The following is a 21,554-nucleotide window of genomic DNA, read 5'->3' on the forward strand; positions in this document are numbered from 1 at the left end:
CTGCAACACTTGAGTTAAATTTAAAAACATTTCTTGAAAGCATGTAATATAAAATAATTGAACTTATAATTATATGCCTAAGTAGATATATGTTCCCAAAGCCTATTTATGGAAATAGTACAACTGACAATAAAGGATAATGAGTTGCATATACTTATTTTTGTAAATTATCTCTCTTGTGTTTTCTCACAGAAACAGATTCTTTCTTTTTCATCTAGCTAAAATGTATTAGGAGTTTATTAAACTATATTTAAAACCCTTTGCACATCAGAGGCAAACAAAAGCAAGCAATAAATCTTATCTGTGACTATAATGGAAGCCTGTCTGATTAAAAATGAGACAAAGATCTGGTATATGCATTATAACCACTACCTATCTGTTCCAAGACTCTGATCCTTTGTCTTTAAACTACATTTGACCAAAGGGTTCTGGAGCTGGAACAACATTTCCTGTTTAATTTGACTACTTCCTTTATCTTGTGGTGCAAAGTGGTAAACAGATTCGAGATGGTCCCAATTCCTAACTTATAAAACTGGTTACTAAAGTAGTCGTCTTTGCTGCAGATTTTTAGACCTCTTTTCAGTATCTTTACACTCCTGGAGTTAAGAGCAGAGGGGAAACTACCAGCTTTACATGTTTAGAATGCACGTGACTCCCTCCAGAAGCCAAAGGTATCATGAATCTGCTGAATTTACTATTAATTTGTTATCTCATCTGCAGTCTATTCAGGTGCATTTAATGGAAGAAGTTCAAAAAGAATATCCACCTCTCAGCTAGTGATCTTGTTTGCAACTATTCATATAGAAAAAATTTCCTGTTCAGAAAATACAGAACCAATGTTCGACAACCAGACTATTAAATAATTTATTAGTTACACACTGCCCTGACAACATCGTGGGCATACAAGCAGAGGAACATTCTGGACTGAAAGTCATATAGAGATTCCTACCACATTACAGACATTAGATAAATGAAGATCTGAAATTGGAATAAATGAAATCACTTGAAGGAAAATACGTTATTATTTAATCTATTAATCTTATAAAAAGCAAAGAACATTTGTGATCTTCTTATCAAGCAGAATTTAATACATACTAAAATACAATTTAGTTAGCAAAGACTGAATTACCCAATATATTCTCAGGACACACGATGCTACAACAAAATTACTTTTAAGTAAAGGCAAGGAAGCATCATTGAAACTTTCATCCTTAATTTCAACCTTCAACAATTTTATCTTAGAGATGCTGCCTTATTAAGCAAATATCAGTCTTATATTAAAAAAGAAATAACGTAACATATAAACCATACCTTTATTTTAGCTTTTTGTTGAGCCTCTGTGGCCAGTTTTCTCAAGCCCTCCATTTCTTTTTGCAATTGTTCATTCTCTTGCTGAAGTTTTAGTCTTTGTTCACTGACAAAGGCACTCTTTTCTCTTTCTGAATCCAGAATGCTTTGCAATTTACAGATAACTTCCTGGCAACGAGATTTCTCTTCCTCAGAGCTGAAAGAGAAGAAAAGTCTTGTTGGAACTCAAGAGTTAAACAACTATCATATTAAAGAAAAAAAGAAAAAAAATGGGGACAAATCTTTGGTCTGTTCCCCTGTTTCTTCCTGAAAGCTTATATCAATTCAGCATGTTTAATGGGCCTGACAGCTAGGACTACGCACTCAGCAAAGAATGTTATGACGGAATTCATAAAATCCATTTAATATTGTAGCAATCTCAGTAAAACAACAATGTGAAACAGAAGATTTTCATTTTTATAACATTTCCAGATTCCCAGCTAAGGATTGCTCAAGTAACAGGATTTGCGATCATCAGACTACAGGAACGACTGAAGCTTTTAGATAATCCTACACTTTTTATGCTGAAAACAACAACCTGGTCTAAAAACGTGTGCTATGTTATATTTTTTACCACTGTATTATTGGAGCTGCAGTAATGTCTGTTAGCTCTGAACACAGACCTGAAATTCAGTATGCTATGTACATGCATTCTGCATGTACTTAGGAGATAACACCCTGTAGATAAATTTATAAAGTAGTAAATTCTGCCTGAATATTTTAGAGTACCTTTCCATTAAAAAAAATTAAAATGCAGTAAGACTTCAAATAATATAACACCTACTTTCACTTTTTTGTGAAACAAGTGCTTGCCGTTCACAGCTTGCAAAGAAAATATTTCATCCTATAGCGCGTTATCCCCTTTAACTCTTTTATAGCAATTCATAATAGCCCTTCCTTCAGAATTACTGTATGCTTGATACTATTCCTGCTAGTGTTTAAAAAGATGTGACAAAAAACCTAACACATAATCAACAATTTAATTAGCCAGAGATTTCCCTTGTTTTCCATTCCAATTTCTGTAACATCTTTTACTTACTTCATTTCCAGTTGTTTCAGTTTATTTTGTGTTGTCTGTAGACTTAGCTGAAGGTCACTTTTTGTAGTTTCTGCAAGTAAGTATTTCTGATGCAATTGCTCTAGTTTTCTATTGTCAAATTCACGTCCTCTTTCTTCCCTATAAATCTGAAAAATAAACTTAAATATAAGATCATCTTTGCCTTGAACTGGTGATTGGCAGTGTAGTACTGACAAAGAGGCTACTCCTTATTGTGTCCTATTTTCCAGTGATTTAAAACAAAACTGAATTTTATAATTTTTGCTGCTACTTTGAAAAAAGTTTTCAAAGACCTGGCATTCATTTAGTTTTCTGTCTATTCAGCTTAACTGGAAGACGTACCAACATTCTTTCTCAATCTGTGCAATGCTTCTCCTTTTACTTTTTACAATTTTCAAAGAACCTTCTTTTTCAGTTTAGTATTTCGGTTTTAAAACACTTTCCAGATTTAAAAAAAACCAAACAAACATTAAAATAATTACATGAAAACTTACAATTAAGAAAATCTACTCAGAAAATAAAATAAGAAAACTGAAGGAACAAAAACCTCATGAGAAGTGGAAAAAAAAAATCAATATAATCTTTTCATTCTGAAAAGAGATCTTAAATGTGATGTAAAAATGCATGCAATTGTCTTACCTTTTCAAGTTCTTCTTCCACTGCTCTCTTTTCTCTAATGGCTCGTTCAAGTTGACTCTGTTTTTCTCCACATTCCTATTTTTAAAAGTAATATTAAAATAAATCTAATAAAAAGTAACTCAAAATAAAAATTCAAGAAGTGCCAAAGCCAAAACCCAGCCATTTAAAATTTAATTGCTGCTGGTATGTATGCATTACATACCTGCCCTTTATTTTCTCTACAGGATCCATCTCATTCACTGTACAGAATAAGACATGTAAAATGAAACCTTTTAAGAATAAATTTAATCCATCAACAGCTGCATATGCACGAAGCTCTTCTGGTCTTGCATATAATTTGTTACAAGTTCCTGGTTCATTCAAGAATATGATGATTGTGATGCATAGACTTTCTCTTAGCATACTTCATCAACTTTCATACACTTCATTTCTACATACCCAACTATAGATATGCAATACTCAGCTGTCAATGCTTTATTTATCCCTAAAAGAAACAGGGATACTTAAGAAATACCATCACATGGGAAGTATTTTCTAGAGGACAGAATCTTACTGTCAAAATGCCTGTGAACTACGATAAGAGTAGGTGTAACTCAAGGAATAAACTTACACATAGAAATGTGTGGATTTGCAGAACTGTATTATTTCATGCAGAGCCAGGCAAGATTCTCAGTAAAAGAAAGATATGCTTATATACATATAAGGCAAATCTGCACATTAAAAATGAATTTTCAAAGCAAATATCCTTTGCACCTAAATATGTGCCTCTGCACTGACTGTTAAGACACTGCACATAGTTGGTTTTGTCAAGTAACATGAAAGACACTGTATGTTGCATTAATGTCTGGAGACATGCAGGATGTGAAGTGTAATACAGTAATAAAGCACAGTCCTAGACAATTATCCATGGATCATATTTTACTTTATTTACTTTTACCTGAATTTAGTATTTTAATGGATAAAAAAAACCTAGAAGTCTCAAATGTTTTGCTATCAAAAATACTTTGATCAGTCAACACCATACCATTTGAAGAGCTGAAAGTTCTTCTGTTAGTCGAGCAATCTGCACATTATATTGCTTCTTTGCAGAGTCGACCTGTGATCAAAATAAAAAGTAAATCTAAAAAAAATAAATCCCATGAACTATTTCTGCATCTTGTTTTTATATAAATATTGTCTATATGTGGTGCATGTATATAAATATGGAAATACATGAGACTGCAGAACTGACAAATCTTACTACATAAATGTTAGAAAGAATGTTTATTACCAAGCCATGCTACTTTAACTAAGGGTGTTTAGAAAAAAAAGCAGAAAGGAAGACATCACAACGAGGCCTTAAAAAACTATTAGAAAAGCTGCTGTCCATTAGGTGCAAGTTATTTGCCATTTGTGTAACAGCTAATTTTAGATAACATAACAAGAGAAGTATTTGATAATACCCGGAGAGACATGACAACTCATAGTTTGAAATTTTAATTTTTTTATGCTTTTGCTTAATTTACTTTTACTAAGATAATTTCAAAATAAGAAATAAGTCATTTCTAGATTTCTAAATTCTGACTAGTAAATTCTTGTCACAACGGCACTGCTTATCGTAGTTGCTCTTGAGCTCTTGCTCTTTAGCTCACCTTCTCTGTGCAAGAGTAGGTGTATTGCATACACCATGCAAATAATGTAAGACATTAAATATTGCAGTTTTAAGTAACTCACACAATTTTTGTGATTCTTTCAGGTAGCAACCAAACAGAAGACACAAACCATCTTTATCCCTCATTTTAAAGGGTCTGAAATTTCCAAGTGTGCTGTGATATTGAGCCTTATGATTGTTAGTTGTACTTAGAAGAAGAGTCTTACTTGGAACATTTTTACATACTGAGATGCCAAAAAAAAAGCTATAGTATAACTTTCAACAGGTCCTATCACCTGAACAGACACGATGAGCTTCCATCAGCAACTTCCAAGACGAGACCATGTATTATAAATTAAATACCTTGATCCTAATACAACACAGTCTGTTGACGTGCTACTGAACAGCACGTCTGAAATCAAAGTGCCATTCTTTGCATCTTCATAGTGAAGTCTTTTCTATACCAGTGTCTGCGCAGACAGAGACACTTTTGGTTCTTGACAGATTTAAGAGTAACATTTAGATCAGAAAAATATATGTCTAGGCAACAAAGCTGAAGAGTACAGTACTGTCAACATGCTGCCTTGCTACCTGTATTAACAAAACACTTGTAATAAAACTGCTCATGACTATCATGCACCATCAATAGCTTCTCACACTGAGGAAAACAAAAAAAATCTTTCCATTCTTTTGAAACATTGTAACTTACTGTCTTTCTAATTCTTGCAGCAGTATCTTCTGCAAATTGAGACATTTCATCTTTCATTTTTTTAATTTCCTCTTCCTTTTGTTTCTCCCCAAAGAGTGCCTAGGAAAAAAATGACAACTTGAAATACTACTGATAGTATTTTAGTGGTGACACTGTATCTAGCACAAAGACAAGAAACCACACACAGTCACTGTTCAAAACATCTTTTCCCGTTTTACTTTGGAGTAGCTGCCACTGAGACCCAACAAGAAAATAAGAACAGCGAGAAAATTTTGCACTAAATGCACATTCTTGTACATCAGAACCACACAAAAAGTTATGTCAGTAGATGCCTTTTCCTATTGGGACTTTCAGATTTTGGCTAGGCATGGAATTATACAGAAGAAAGCATAGGAACTCAGACTAAAAGACAAAGCTACTCTCCAATGTTCTCATCTAGGGCCAGGATCTGTAATAAAAAATGCGAACAATGACGCATAGGAAGTTCCTTGTTAGGTAACTGAATACCTTTATACACACACACATGCATGCTCCTACATACAGCTCAGCATTTTTTATGATTAATATACTACATTACTAATCTCACAGAAAACTAAAAGTAAAGGACTATAAGCATCTAAGGAATGTGTATGCAGTCCTTTTCAGGGTGAATAACAATGAACCAAACAGCTCTTTAGCATAAAAGAATGGCAAGAATTACAGAAAAGGTGTAGCAAGAAACTCTTACTCTGGAGGACGCAAGAAGGCTACTGATGTTAAAGTGTAATAGGAGATACTGGTCTGAAAAGATTGCATAATATAGAATCCTGCACAGGGGTTGGACTAGATCACCTTTAAAGGTCCCTTCCAACCTAAACTATTCTGTGATTCTATTATTCTGAACCAGTGCCTAACAGGTAAAGGGAATTGTAGAAGATCAATTCACAAAGCAAATAAGATGCAGAAAATTATGAGGAAATTATGAAAATATATCACCAAAGGGTTTCCTGAAGGAATACATATACAGGAAAAAAGACTATAACAAGATGATAATCCTCTTTTGTATATAACAAGAAGAATCACAGAAATTTAACTGCAGCAATGACCAGAAACCTAAGCTATGTCAATATTTTAATCTATTCTGGAAGCAGGCTAGAAGGTAGCTGGATGTCTTTAAGAAGTTAGTTCTCTTTTCTGTCAGAAAAAAAGAAGCAAGTCTGCTTCCTTTGTCACAGAACTGAAATCAGCAAGAGCAACACTAACTTTAATATTCCAAAAGTTTAAAGTAAAAGGCTAGTTTAGATATTCAGGAGGCTGCTCAAGTTTAAAAAGCACTTTTTCAGACTAAAAGGGTGTGTTTATCTCCTGAACTGCTCAACAGTTCAACATGTTAGCCCAAACAGAATCAATTCTAAGATTCTCCATTTATTCCCACAGACAGTAACTAAACTGGGTTTCACTTACTGATGGCTACAGTTCCCAGAAGTGCATTAAATTTCTGTCTTGCCAGCAAACACAATTCATTAAATTTCTAAAAGCCTGACTCAAACTGAGGCTTAGCATTAAAACACAAAGAGCCCATATTAGACAAAAGTTTACCAAGCCCTGTATCCTATCTCCTAAAGGGGCAAACAGAAGATACTTCAGGAAAGTTAAGAACTGGGAAACAGGGCAACTATTTTTTTTTTTTTTTTTTATCAATAGACATGTCGAGACTTGCTAGATTAGACCTTGCTCTTCAGGAAGATTTGGTGGATTTCCCTGCCATGAATTTGACTGTTTTCCTACCTATACTTTTGGCATACACATCATCCTATGACAGTTTAATCATGTATTACACATAAGAATCAGTTTTAAGGTCTCTGCACATCTAGTTTTCTTTTTTGACTCCTCCTACACTTTCCCCGTTCTCTTATGTCTTGCCTGAAATGGGCTGATCAAAACTGTACATGAAGGTGCACTATGTCTAAAAGCATCTTTACTTTTAACCCTCATTCTGAACATTCTATTCATTGTATCGAGTACCAGTACGGATTGCAGTAATGTATTCTTAAGAGACACCCACACCATCTCCTAAAACAGTTTTTGATTGGTTAGACTAAATTCAGCACCCAGTTACAGCACATTTGAATTTCTCCTGCCTATTTATAATATGCTAATAAACATATTTGCAATTTTTTCCTGACTGCAGACTTCACCTACTCATTACTCAGTCACTTATCCAGATTTCTTCTGAATAATTAAAATCTGAACACAGAACTTACTCGCTTGGTGACCTATGTCCATCATGTAACAAAAAAGTCCCTTTAATTTTACCTCTTCCTTCCTAACCATTAATAAGTCATAAATTCACAACAGGACCTTCCTTTTTATTCAGACAGCTCTATTTGTTTATAAGTATTTGATATGAAACTCTGTCAACAATTTTTTAAAATTCAATTTCAGGTACAGTAACATCACTTAGATCCCCTTTTATCCAGGAACTCAATATATTCTTTGAAATTTATACTGCATGACAAGTCTAAGTAACATATGGTGATACCATAGTTTGCTATCTTACACATTACTAATTTTAGTATAACAGGCACAAAAGAAGCTTGGTTGTGTATGCATGTACGCCTGTACATAATCAGGCACTTTTCAACTCTAAGTGATGAAAGTATTCTAATATCTAAGAAATATCTTAATCCACTGCCTTACCTGACTTTTTTGTAGGTTAGCTTCTTCTAAGAGCTGTATGCAATCCTGGACTTTTGTAACAGCTTCATAGCTCTCTCTTTCTAGATTAGCACACTTGGTCTGAAGCTCTCCGATTTGTTTCTCCAGGGCTGTTCTTTCTGTTCTCAGCTGTTCAGCATCTTGGGCAGTAACACGTAATCTACAAGACAGTAATAATTCTGCTCATTTAGGAATCAAATACTTAATTAAGACACTAATTCTTTCAAACAAAACTAATGGGAAGTACTTATTCCTAAGTTGCCCAAACTGCATTACTGGTTTTCAGCTTGTTTTTGGACAGAGTCTTTCAGTTTAATATTCATCAAGTTCTAGAACAAAACAGAATGAAAGGAGTTAACTCAGATGTCTAATCTCAGAAGGTCCTTAGAAGAATGTTGCTATCCTGGGATACATCACTGAAAGTGTTCTATATTAAAACAGAACAGAACAGTCCCAGAAGGAATAAAGTTTTCCTCTGTGAAGGAAATGGAATAATTGGATGTGGGCAATGAAGTTGCAGCTATACAATTAGAACAAGAAAGCCACTGGTAATTTTGCAACAGCTCAGAAATTCTTATTGTTTAATTATGATTGCCAGCATCGGGAGGCATGAGAGAGGGCAAGACAGTCTCAGAGGTATCCTCTAAAAAAAAATTCTCAGAAAGTTCCACAAGTGCTGCTGGTTCAATGAAGTGCATGGTTCTAAATATCCATAGTGAGCACTTTGGCAACACTTGGGCTGCCTTTTCAAGCAGCCATGCTTATTTGCCTTCTACTATGTTTGTAATAAAATATACAAAGACAGACAACCACTCTATATTTTTGTAGAGCCAAAACACAATTTTTTAGAATCAAAAATCTACAGAAAATAAGAAAACTAGCTAATTCCTTAAGACATTCTAAAATAAACTTAAGAGCCTCCATGATACTTAGGCCAGTGTAATTCATCAAACAGAGGCAGCCACACAGGTCTGTGCAAATTTTTGTGGCTGTACTTGACTATATATACGGTCACAATGTTGGTTCCCTAGTAATTATTTGGTTTCTGGAGTTGCTGAAGAGTCTGTTAATCACACTCACAAGCCTGTGATCAAGAAGGGAAGATAAACAGTCACACAATTATTTCAAGAAATTTAAGAATTCTTCTTAGCTATCAGGTCACCTGACTAATTATAATAATTCAAGAACTGTTCATGATACTTAAATCAAAATCACTGTGCTCAGATAAATGTCATATCCTTGGAAAGTGAAGGGGGAAGAAAAATCCACACAGAAGAACCTGATCGAGTTTTAGATCTTCCAAGTAGGTAGCGCTGGAATTCAAGTTCTACTCCTTAGCAGTTATTCAAACTATTTTTGTAACTAGCATTTATTGTTAAGAAGTGTGCTTTAACAATTTTATTTAATAATCTTTTTTTGTATAAAGATTGCCGAACTAAGATCTGAAATAAATTCTTATTTAACACGGAAAGAAAAAGCTGTATTCGTCTCAAAAGCACCTAGTTTACATAAACATTTTCAAATTTCAGTGTGAATGTCTTCCTTTAGAACTCCACCTAAAGCTAATGAGAGTTGAGAAACTAGAATTTATGCACTAGAATGAAAAATATATGTCTAATTTTTTCTTCATTATAGTCAATAAAATCAAGTGGTCTGTTTCATCATCTTAAACCTATCAAAATCAGAAGCTGTTCTGAAAGACTGCAGAATAGAAGAAATAAGATAGAGAGCAGCCAAAGATAAGACATCTTTACTTTGAAAAAACAGAACTTCTTAGAAACACAAAACCCAGAGGCTGAAAAAACCATAATATTTTATCTCACTTGCATGTATCCTGTTATTAACACCCAATAAGCTGTCTTTACCTTGTTTCTAATTGTTTTATACTAGACTGCATTTGCTGCAAGCGTTTGTCAGATGCTATTTCTCTTTGCTGGGCAGATACCACGTCTTCTTCCTAGAAAGAATACATGCATTATCCAGACATCATCTGAACTTCCCTGAACAAAATAAAGATACACTAACGTAGAAGACGTTAGAGAACAACTTGAGATTAATTTAACTCAGCATTGAGATAACTGACTAGCCATCCAATTGCAACAAAAAATTATTCCTTTCTCTAGAATACCTTTCTCTCCAACTGGCCTTGAAGCTTCTCTGTCAATCTGGTCATTTCATCAACCTTAGCATTTGCCGTCCGCCCATCTATTTTGGCTTGTCTGTATAAAGAAAACAGTCTACAAATTACATTTCAATTATCACAAGAGAAAAAAAATACTATAGTGGAAAAAAGAGACTGCATTACAACTTTGCTGAAATAGCTGTGAAGGGCAGTCAGATTCCATAAAACTGTTCCTTCAGGGCAGAAAATGTTTCCCCCTTCTCCTTTTTACTACGAGGCAGGGTGAGAGAGGAATACCAAATTCATTAAACAACTGTCCCATGGAAATAACTTCTTAAAGACAACTTAATATGAAGGTGTACATGTTGATTAACTATTTCGGAGGATTAGGCAATCAAAAACTTCACGTGATTGAATAACTTAATACACTTAAGCCACAGATACTTATAGAGAATTTTTATTCAGAATTAGATTTCACTTTTTAAAGCAATTTGATGGGGAATAAGAAAAATCATTAACTACTTCTGAAGAACTTAACTGATGTGCTTTGTAATCTGAATAGGTTTTACAAGCTGAAACAGAAAAGAAAAAAAAAATGGACTAGTTAATGAATCAGACTTCCTCCTCAGTAGAAAAGCTTATTGAATTGAGCAACCCTCCTACTCCTCTGACTTGGGAACAGAAAGACGTAGAGAGTCGTTCACCTGGGGTGTAACCCAATTATTCAGGCTGCATATTAGGCAAAATTTAAAGACCAAAGATTGAATGTATGAAAAAGTTAAAAAAGAGCAAACATATTAGGTAAGCCAATGCAAAATGATAAAACTATCAAAACATCACGACAGCCCAATCATATGAAGTTTTTTAAGTATAGTATCAAACTGAAATAAAAGGAAAATTTAATAATACAACCAAAATTATATACATTATAAATGTTAAGCTTATAAAATTAAAAGTTTATTTTAAAAAGCTTATTTAAAGCTTTAGGTAATGCTATAGAAAAATATCATTGGTTGATAATGAATCAATTTCCTTTTTATTGTCAGTCCATAAATCCACTGTTTACTGAAATTAAATGTTAGTTTGACTGCAATCATCACTAATTAAAAGAGTTAACAGATACAGTAAAGTGCCATTGAACAGACTATGGATGTAAATACAAATATTCATGAAATTGTGCTGCAGGTATTTTTCTAATTTTCCTTTATATACTTCAGGAATACAATTAATACTTCTCTTACCTCTAGCTTCCAAAGAGCCTATAGTTTAGAGCTCTTTAATAAAGTTTCCACTTGCTGTTTCTCAATAAAAACACTAAAACTTGAAACTACTTTGAACATTAAAATTTCAGAACTATAATAATTACATAACTGGATTTTGAGGAAACTATATTCTAATTAATGCCTATTTTCGGAGTAAATTTTGTTGTGATACTGATACTTGGTTCCTTTTAAATCAAAGGTCAAATGTTGAATATTTCAGGAAACAGCTGAACCAAACACCACCACTTGGAAATACGCTATCCTAACACTAATGACACACATATTTGTAACAAACATAAGAAACATTAACTGAAACGATTGCAACTACCCCTATCAAGTCAGTTTGCAGTACAAACAAGGCCCATGATACAGCAGCAGGTTAGAAAAAGTTACAGAAAATATATTTAACAAAGTTTTAAAATTGCCTGGTTTATACCTCAGTTGTTTTCGTAGCTGCTCTAGTTCCACATTCTGTTCTGTTATAGTTTTCAGAAACTGTTGATTGCTCTGCAAAATAAAGAGATATTTGTAACATGTTCCTTAGTGTATTGAATATGTTATATGTTCAGAATTGTTATAGGGCATTTTAACAGAATACAATACCATCAAAATAGCCAATAAGGTCTATTTAACTCTGTGAACGGTTTCCAAGTGCCAAGGTTTAGGTAGAGTGCTAGTGAAAGACAAATGCAGTGATGTTACCTAATCTCCTTCTTTGGTAGTGTAAGAATTTCCTGAGATAAGAATTGTAATAGCTCAGACAGACATCTGCATCCGCATCTAGTTTAGGTGACCAGAATACCATGTGACAATGAGGACCACAGTAGATCACATATTGCTGGAAAGAATTCCTTTGTTTTAGAGACAAGAAACAATGAGCAATTGCTCCTCTTTCATTCTTTCTATGCCAGCTATAGTGCTGGAGGTGTAACTCTCCTTCAACTGTCTTCTCATTTGAGAATCATTTCATGTTTTTGTTACCCTACTAGCCTTTTCTAAATCTTAGAAATACATGTATCTTACATTGAGATATTAGATATGACCATAACTGCAGGCAGCATTCAAGACACTACTGTACTGTGGACTTAAGCACAATATATTCTTTTTTTCCCCTTATAAAAATTGCTATCGTTCTTGCTTTTTTGACTGTTGCTAACAATTGTTTTCAGACACACCCTACTTATAAAATACATATTCGGACTAGTAACAGATAATTCCAAGACCATCACAGAGTATCCAAAGTGAAAGCTCACTCTTGCCCACATGCATTATTTAGCTTTTATCAATATCAATGAAATGTCAATAAAATTCACTCAGATACTCAACATAATGAGATCTTTCTGCAAATTTCTGCAGTTTACTTCAGTTTTCACTACTCTTTAGAGTTTAACATCAGTAGTCAACACTGTTGCCTCAATACTGCATCTCATTTCCAGAACATTTATAAATATGCTGAACAACTCTAACCTGAGCACATCTAGCAAACACAGCTGTTCTACCACAATAAAGAATTTGACTAATTACTCTGTCTCTTCGCTTCCTGTTTTTCAGTCTGTTAGTTCAAGAAAGGGCATGCTTCTTTATCCTATGACATCTTTATGCCTTTGGCAATAGACTTTGCCAAATGTTTTTTGGATAACGCAAACAAATGAATTACCTATATCTTAACATTGTATGGAGAGGAGAGAGTGAAATATGCGAGCTCTTTGAGAGAGATGAAACAGAATCTCTTTGCAGTTTTATGATTTTAAGCATTGAGCAATTTTACTTTTTGAGGTAACTACTACTGATTCACTTGTAGCAGCAGACAAAACAGTCTATAACTTCCAAATCCTCGCCAAAATTGCTTTAAAAGCTCATAATTGTATTTGCTTGAGATCATTTTCAGACAGCAACCTCCCAGTAACTCTGAAGTATCTATCTTCAGAGAACAATTATTTTTGAGAGCATCACTGACTACATAAGGTAAAAGTTCCTCTCAGAGTACATTATTGTGCTTTTACTAACAAAATAATTTGTAACCAGGACAACTGCTTGCAATATACTATTCTGTAGTAATCTACAACATACTACTCAACATGGGTAAGGGCTCGATTGGAGTACTGTAGTGTTTCCAGCACCACAATTCAAAAATGACAGCACAGTTGGAAAGAATTTTAAGGTGAGGAAGAAGAATGATTAGACATCTTAAAAGCACAGTCAAAGAACATTTCAAGACTTAACTTGCTTTGAATAGAATAGAAAAAGTAGGGAAAGGGAAAAGATGGCAATAGAAAAGTTTTCAATTAACAGGCACCAAAACAAAGAGCGTAGTGGTCTTTCCTTCATATCCACAGTATTTAACACCAAAGAAACAGCCTTGTATTTTAACAATAGGTCACATGTGAGAAAAAAAGGTTCCAGTGCTAAAGACAGAAGAGACCAGATTGCCTAGAGTAGGTTAGGACTCTTTTTACACTGCGAGTATCCAAATCAAACATTAATCAAAAATCACAGAGGAATCATGTCTGTCTTTCAGAGAAGAAGCTCCTCAGCCAGAAACCTCAAGTCTTTCACCTCAATTTTTCTACCATATTAAAATGGTTTGTCAGTCCTGGAAGTCATAGGCTAAAGCTTAGAAACTAGAAGTCTCACAATCTAAGGATATGGATGAAGCACTAGGAGGCGACCAGAGCTCAGACAAATCCCTGAAAAAGTCAATGACAGACACTGAAGCTAGCAGTGCCGAAGTAGAAATCAATAAACATCTGGCAGAGCTAGCCTATGTAAGATGTCACCATTTAAATAATTTTTTCCTTTGTGAAGACGGTTTTGAATGTGTGACTAAAGTACACTCACCACGTACTAAAATTCTGAGTGCGAGCTTACCACTGACTTCTTGGAAGAAAGAGCTCACGCAATATTAAGACCTAACCTCTCAACCACCCTGACCTGGTGTTTGGAGTTCAGGAAAAAAAGTGTTACTACTTGATTTTTGACTCGTCCCTAGAGAAGTCAGCAAATCTGAGTGGCACAAGTTCTTTTCCAACCAGGTATGTACGAAGGACTTTTTGCTTTTCTTTTGTACTTTAAGGCTTTAGTAGGAAAACAACATAATTTACTAAGTCACTGTTCAGAAGGTTCTACTTACCAACTCTATTTTCTCATTGGCTATATGTAGTTGCTGAGTCAACTGTTGAAAACCAGTCAGTTGATCCTAAAAAGAGAATTCAGAGCTTCTTATAGCCATTATAATCACAAAGAGTATATAATTAGAGAGTTTCATAGTTAACTGAAAAGATTTTAAAAAATGTATACATGTTGCAGTAAATTCAATATGCCTTTGCAGATTTTAATTAGATTGTTTTAGCTGTTGACCTAGTAATCTGGTAAATTAGATTTACTACTAAAAAATGTATCTGAATTTCACTCAGTTACAAATTGCCTCCTTCCAAAACTCATACACACTTAAGATCAAAATATGAAAGCATACATGAGTAGTGCCTTTAAAGAACCACATAGACTATGATGTTACTGTAAGCACTTTTGCTAAGCACATTAGGACACATGTATATCTTAATTAAAAAATTGCCCATATGAACGCATTTAATTTGCTCTTTGTCATATAGGATGTCTTGTGTCCATAAAACCAAAATTGTTCGATTCAATTCTTGAGTCCCTGAATACAAACTCTGCTTCCTAGGAAAACCAGCATAACACTAAAAAGCCCATCTGCAGCATGCTAAGCGTCTTCAGAGCATGGAGAGGACTCAAGTCCCTGAACTGGAATATCTACTAGTTGTGCTGTGTTGAAGAGCCTCAAGGCCAAGTATATGCCAGAAACCTATTCTAACAACTGCCTTATTTACTACGTCCAACCCTTACAACAATATCCTCTTTCATCTTTGCTTTCTGTCAATTCTAATTCTAGTTGGTCTTACCCATTTCTCTTTACCTCCAATAGCTATTTCCTGCTCCTCCATTAAAAGCAAAACCTAAAGTAAAGAAGTTTATTCCACTAAAAAGTCATCTTCTGTGGGAGTCCATGAGCATTTAAGAATAAAAGGCAGCTCAACCTTACTCTTATTACAACGGCATTAAAATTCACCAAGAATTTAGTTACCAATGAAAAGTGGAATCTGTCAGCCCTAAACTCTCCAATAGCTACCAATGGCTCTGTATACTCCACTATTTGTATGTTACCAGTAACTGAAGATGCAACAGAAGAAATTATCTAATAGAAGGAATACGAGCAAAAAGTTGGAAATATACATAGATAAGAGTTCTCAACTATTACTTGAAATAATTATGAAAGTTGACAGAGCACAATAGCTGCACAGACATTTTCCTGTTTCTCAGAAAAGAGTATATTGCTGAGGTGGACTTAATACCACAAAAGGACAAAAATCAGTAAAAAAAAAAAAAAATTGTTATATATGTGAGATGTAACTGTACCTGCAAGTCTAGGGTACTTGAAAATGGAAAGGAAACGTTAGAAAACTTGAGGCACCTCTTTAGAGACCTAGAAATATCTGTAGCGAGGTACATACAGGAATGAAATTTCTTAGTTCGCCACACAATGAGCATCTTTATATAGCTCAGAGTGAAACAGCTTTTCTGAATTAAGATTTCCTGAAAGGCTTTCCGAAACAGCAGAAGAGAAACAGGATGCCAAACACAAGCCAGTATTAGAAGAATACCGGTGAACTTATTTTTCAGCTGTTTACACATGCTTGTTTACAGAATGACAACAGGAAATGGAGCCTACTTTTCCCACTATCTCACTGTGATCTTACAGCCAAAATTCAGGATTCAAACACAGGAGAAAATCTGAAAGCCTTCCACTTCAGAATTCAGAAATCTTTAGCAGCTTCTTCAGATGAAGACTTCCAAACATGCAATTCAAACACTATTATTTATATGCACACGCATATGTTGTGCACATATACATATATATGCACTAAGACTCAGACTCAGTGCATTCCTCAAGTTCCTACGTTCCTGCCCATATATTTGAAATAAAGAACTTTTCCAGTCATAATGGTGCATTTAGCTGATGAATCAGTGCCCACATCTGATAACTCAGTTTTAGATGACTATTATGGAAAATTAACAATACTGGTAGAAACTTCCCTCCCCCGGCTTCAGTCTGACTACACACAAACCCAGAATCTCTACAGTATAGAAAGACATTCCAAAATTAAGAAAAATGTAAATGTAAATTACTTTCTGCTTTTGCCTTTCAGCCACGTGAATCTGCGTTTCAGTCATGCGTTCCTGGTACTGCTTCTGGAGTCGATCATGCTCCTGTAATACAGTCTGCCAGAGCTCTATTGCTTGTTCTTTTTCCTAAGATACAGAACAACAGTTTGTATTAAGTATTCTATTACAGCACATGAACATTCATCTATCATTCTCTAAAAAGGGAAGTCTTCTATTTTGAAAAAAAATGCCATTTTCTGTACTTTTCTCTGCACATATTGTAAATACACAGCAAAAATATCAAATTCAGAAGCAGAAAAACATGTTTACAATTCCAAATTCCACCTACAAATGGACTGCAAGTTTTCCAGATTTTTTTAATAGCTTAAACTTTTACAGGTATTTACTGCAGGCCTACAGTATACATAATATTCAAATAATGAAATTCAGCTGTCAGTTTAACTTCAACTTAGCAATACGCCATAGTAATAAGCTCAACAAAACTTGCTTATCTTTTCAGATTTAATATTATTTCCTATATTCCACATGTACTTGCCTCCTCATATCACATTACAACATTATAGATTAAAATGACAAGCTACTCCAAAAACTTGACTTGAACAGAATAGTTCACTAATTTCCTGGTCAGGAATTCAATATCAAGATCAAGTTAACCAGGTAAGATACAGGCACAAATTAATATTAAAAATTTCTTAAAGGAATCTAGGAAAGAAGTTTCTTCAGGTCTTTAAGTTGAAAGTATAAGTACTTGTTTCTTTAGCTACAGAAAGTCAAGAGGGCCTCAAAATAGCGTCAAGCAACTCTGAAAACAAATGAATTCTGAACCAAGAAATACAATAGTCTTCCCTAATCTGCCAAGGCACAACAAGAGAAATCAAATAGCATAAATGCTTCATCTCACACACTTGATTTGACAGTTCTAATTGTTCTTGAAGGTTTCTCACAATGCCTTCATCTGCAGGAATATCAGTTCCCACAGGCATGAAAGGAAGATCCTCCAGTTGCTTCTCAAGAGACTCCTTCAACTCTGCATGCAGCCTGTAATTCAAAGAAATAAGTTCAGCAAAGTATTTCTTTAACAACTGTTATATACCATACCTTCAATCTATACATACTATTTACTTCTAGGTCATATTTAAATCTATTAAGTTATGTTCTATGAACACAATAGACAGTTTTAAATAGTTTCATATCTAGTTCTTTTAGAGATAGGGTTAAGTCTCGTAAACCTAGTACTGTAAGCACTTGAAGACTCTAACATTATGCTCCCAAGTATGAAATCTTCAACTAGTAAGTAGATTCAAAAGATTTCAAAGTCCTAGAAAAAAGCTTTTTAAGCTTAGAAATCAAGAAAAATAGCAGTAGTAAAGAGGAAATGCAATTATTTACCTTTCATTTTCCTTGGTGACTTGTTCAAATTTTAGTCTCATCTCACCCATTTGTGTCTAACACAAAAACACGCAAGAGTAAGCACTCATTTAAATGACACAAACTTTGGTAATTCCTTAATCTTTTCATTCTGACTAATACTGTAAAAGATGGACCATTTAATTCAGTATAATATAGTAAATGAAATTAATTTTCTTTAAGGAAAGTCACAGGATGCCATTTAAAATGTAACAGCTGCTATATTCAGAAGTTATTATGAGCATTAAACTTACCTTTTGGAATCCTTATAGCTCTTAAAGATTGATTCTAAATTAACTCAAGTTCTTTTAGGGATACACTTGATAACTCTCACATTTCTTTCAGTAAGCATTTGAGAAAATAGGAATTAACTAAGGAGAAACTTCAGTCAAATGGACTGTTTTGTTAACTAAATAGTGCAAAAACAATAAACAAAGCCATAGTGCTTCTATTGCCTTCTGAAGACTGTATTTGCAGAATCTTTATGATGGACAGATTAAACAAATTAAGTGCATTAAATTAAAATCAGAGTATAACTTCTGCATGAAGATCACAAGCAAAAATAGCTTTCTGTATTCCACAGGTTTTTAATAATTAAACATATCACTTTGTTTTTCAGCGTTCACATGAAGCATTAAAAAGTTTCATTTTTCTGTAGTTGAAAGGACAGTCCCCCTCCACCTCAGCCTCCAGGATAACAAATCTTTAAAGAATTATTTGGATCTGAAGAATTATTAAGAATGAAGAAGGCTGTGTGTATCTACACTTGCAGGACTGAGCTGGACTGCATGGCCAAGATCAGATCTGTAAGGAAAGAGCTGCCTCATCTGAATGTCACCAGGAAAACACCTGCAACCATATCAGAACATCTAGAGAAACACAACGTGCATGTTTTATTTCACAACACTACTTCTCCAAACACACCGTAATCCGTGCAATTTGAACAATCTCCCAGCCTTTTTATAGAGAGTTCGCCGTTCATCCATTTGAGGCAGACTGCAGTCCAGCAAGCATTGTGCAGGCGTACTTTCCTTTATTGACAAAAACTAATGGCCTAGATATTAATACTGTAAAATACTAAGAATATACAGTCTGCAATGTCAGGAACATCCATACCTGATAAAGCTGCAGCTGTTCTCTCATTTCTTCCAAGTGATTATCATACTCTGTGATTAGATTTGACAAGCTAAAAAGTTGAAAAACATGCTTAGAATAAATTTTGTAAATATTGAAACATTGTTCTGATAATTAACCAGTTTTAAAGAATTCTTAATCTAGAGAACAGAACAAAACAATCACTTTTCTTTACTTCCAAGCTCAACATTCACCAAAATCAAGTTAACAAATTTAATTACTACTTTTAAAGTATGATCATCAACAACAGATTTCCTGTATAACAGAACTAGAACATGAGAGATTATAAATAAGCATTAATACTATATTAATATTTCATACATAGAATCCCAAATGATTAAAGACTAGACTTTGTTACTGCTTTCACATACAACAGTAAAGTGGCCTATAAGACCACTTGTTGTAACAAAAAAAAAAAAACATAACAAAAAAAACCCCCATAGTTCTACTTATATACTTTTTCCTTCCCAATATTTTTGTAATTGATAGTAATTCTCTGAAAAGTCTATATTAGTATAGAGTGATAATGCTTTAAAAGCTAGCAAGAAATGGATAGTTTATTTTTATAACAGGAAATTACAATTATTATTAAACAACTTACTAACAGGCCAGTGTTAGTTGAAAATTGTCAAATAAGCATTTTTAAAAACATTCACCTGGCCTCAACAGACAGAAGTTATCTGTGCTACCAAGATCAGTACAATCTTACCTCCACTTTTATTATTTTAAAATTTAGAGCAGAGAATTCTTTCATTCATCTCTCATGCTTTATTTTACTGATTGTGGAAGAAAAATCACCTATTTAATTTATTGAATAAACAGAATAGTAACTAAAAATAACTCCTACGGGAACATTTTTACAGACCTCTATGCACAAGTTCTCAGAGCTGTGAACATATGTACATAAAACTAAGTTCACCTGGGTATTTACACTTTTAAAAGCATATGACAGTTTGGTTTTAATATTTTGTAGTATTCCAACTTATCATTTGGAATCAGTTACATTACCTTTGGTCCATCATCCCGGATCCTGATACGCCACAGGCACCAGGGGCAGTTTTCTGTAATGGTATACCTTTCATGTTAGTACTTGCACATGTAATTTTAAATTTTTATATGCAACCCACAGCTGCTGTTCTGTCTGTACTGTAATCACACAATATCCCACATGATCACTTTCAGGTTTAAGTTCGAAAATCCTTGAGTGCTGGCCCAATTTGAAAAAAAAAATATTTTTTTTTTTTCTTCTGCTAGAGGTGCTCTCATACAAAGCATAATTGCATCTGAAGGGAAACCATTTCACTCCTAAAAGAAAAATTATAAGTTTGTTTAAGTGCTAAGTTCATTTCCATGCGTTTCAGCATCAGTAAAGAGCTGATGCCTTAGCTTCTGCACAGACTTGCAGACAGGCTTATGATACCCAATGCAAAAAGTGGTCTCAACATGAGACCAATCTCTTAGAAAAGAGAAGTCTATAAAAGTGAAGAAGTCTACTGAAGTGGAAATTAAGTACTCTTTCAGGGATACAATCTCCTGCATACGACAGACTGTAGAAAATAGACAAAAAATAGAAGAATTCATTGTTATGACAGTTTTATTTTGCTATTGCTGCTTGGAAAAATAACAAGCAACTCCAAAGTTGTGCGATGGATGCAAAGCAAGCCCAGGCTACACTGAAGTGGGCTGTGCTCTATGTACGCAAAGACGTTTGTCACAAAACCTCCTCAGAAAAATTCTTACCACTTCCATTCCCGAGTTCACACACCTGCTCAGCAGCAGCTCTCAAAATTTCATCTGTTTCATACTGTCCAAGTGCCATATTTAGGCTCTGATCTAAAAAAAAAAAAAAAGTTTGAGAAACATAGCTACAACATGGGCCATTACCTACATAAACCTGACTGGCAGCCAGAAATATGTTTAACAGTTTCTGCCTAGAAAACCTACGAACACGTACACATCTTAATGATTCATGACATCTAAGTGCAATAAATCACACTGTGTGTCAATTCAATTACCTGGATGTTTGACAACCTGTTGTTGGGAACTCAACTTTGCAGTTCCGAAGAAACTTTCAACAAACTTCGGTCAAGAGAGCTTCCCCGATAAAGAGATCTGAGCACTCAAGTATATCCAGAAGAAACTCAAACAAGAATGAAGACATGCAGTCTGTCAATATCTGTTTTTTTTCTGAAAGAAGCAAAGCATAATGAGTAATGGGATTTCACACTGCTAAGCTGGGAACATCAACTAAGGCATCACTCCTCCTTACTCATCTAACTTTCGCTATTGGGATTTCAGAGAGTACTTGTACTACAAATGAAAGAACCAGTAGAAGGTTGGAAGGGAGA

The 21,554-nt window shown here is 34.3% G+C and overlaps 1 protein-coding gene across 2 annotated transcripts in view; it reads right to left on the bottom strand.

Moving 5' to 3' along the window:
• The window catches only part of SCLT1 (sodium channel and clathrin linker 1), a 41,135-nt gene that overhangs the window by 15,170 nt on the left and 4,411 nt on the right, over window positions 1-21,554 (bottom strand). The window contains exons 2-17 of one of the 2 annotated variants that reach the window (XM_086746448.1): window positions 20,972-21,039; window positions 20,215-20,267; window positions 19,189-19,258; window positions 18,055-18,110; window positions 17,571-17,703; window positions 16,669-16,791; window positions 14,594-14,659; window positions 11,900-11,970; window positions 10,208-10,298; window positions 9,945-10,036; window positions 8,062-8,239; window positions 5,383-5,481; window positions 4,068-4,139; window positions 3,044-3,118; window positions 2,387-2,532; window positions 1,312-1,504 (exon numbers count right to left, since the gene is read on the bottom strand). In XM_086746448.1, coding sequence (XP_086602574.1) covers window positions 1,312-1,504; window positions 2,387-2,532; window positions 3,044-3,118; window positions 4,068-4,139; window positions 5,383-5,481; window positions 8,062-8,239; window positions 9,945-10,036; window positions 10,208-10,298; window positions 11,900-11,970; window positions 14,594-14,659; window positions 16,669-16,791; window positions 17,571-17,703; window positions 18,055-18,110; window positions 19,189-19,258; window positions 20,215-20,267; window positions 20,972-21,025 — 1,572 coding nt within the window. In that variant the 5' untranslated portion in view covers window positions 21,026-21,039. Of the gene's footprint in view, window positions 1-1,311; window positions 1,505-2,386; window positions 2,533-3,043; window positions 3,119-4,067; window positions 4,140-5,382; window positions 5,482-8,061; window positions 8,240-9,944; window positions 10,037-10,207; window positions 10,299-11,899; window positions 11,971-14,593; window positions 14,660-16,668; window positions 16,792-17,570; window positions 17,704-18,054; window positions 18,111-19,188; window positions 19,261-20,214; window positions 20,268-20,971; window positions 21,040-21,554 lie in introns of those variants that run through there. The other variant, XM_086746449.1, reaches the window with a different exon arrangement.

This window comes from Chlamydotis macqueenii, chromosome 4, assembly GCF_036417535.1.
Source record: "Chlamydotis macqueenii isolate bChlMac1 chromosome 4, bChlMac1.mat, whole genome shotgun sequence".
NCBI lineage: Eukaryota > Metazoa > Chordata > Aves > Otidiformes > Otididae > Chlamydotis > Chlamydotis macqueenii.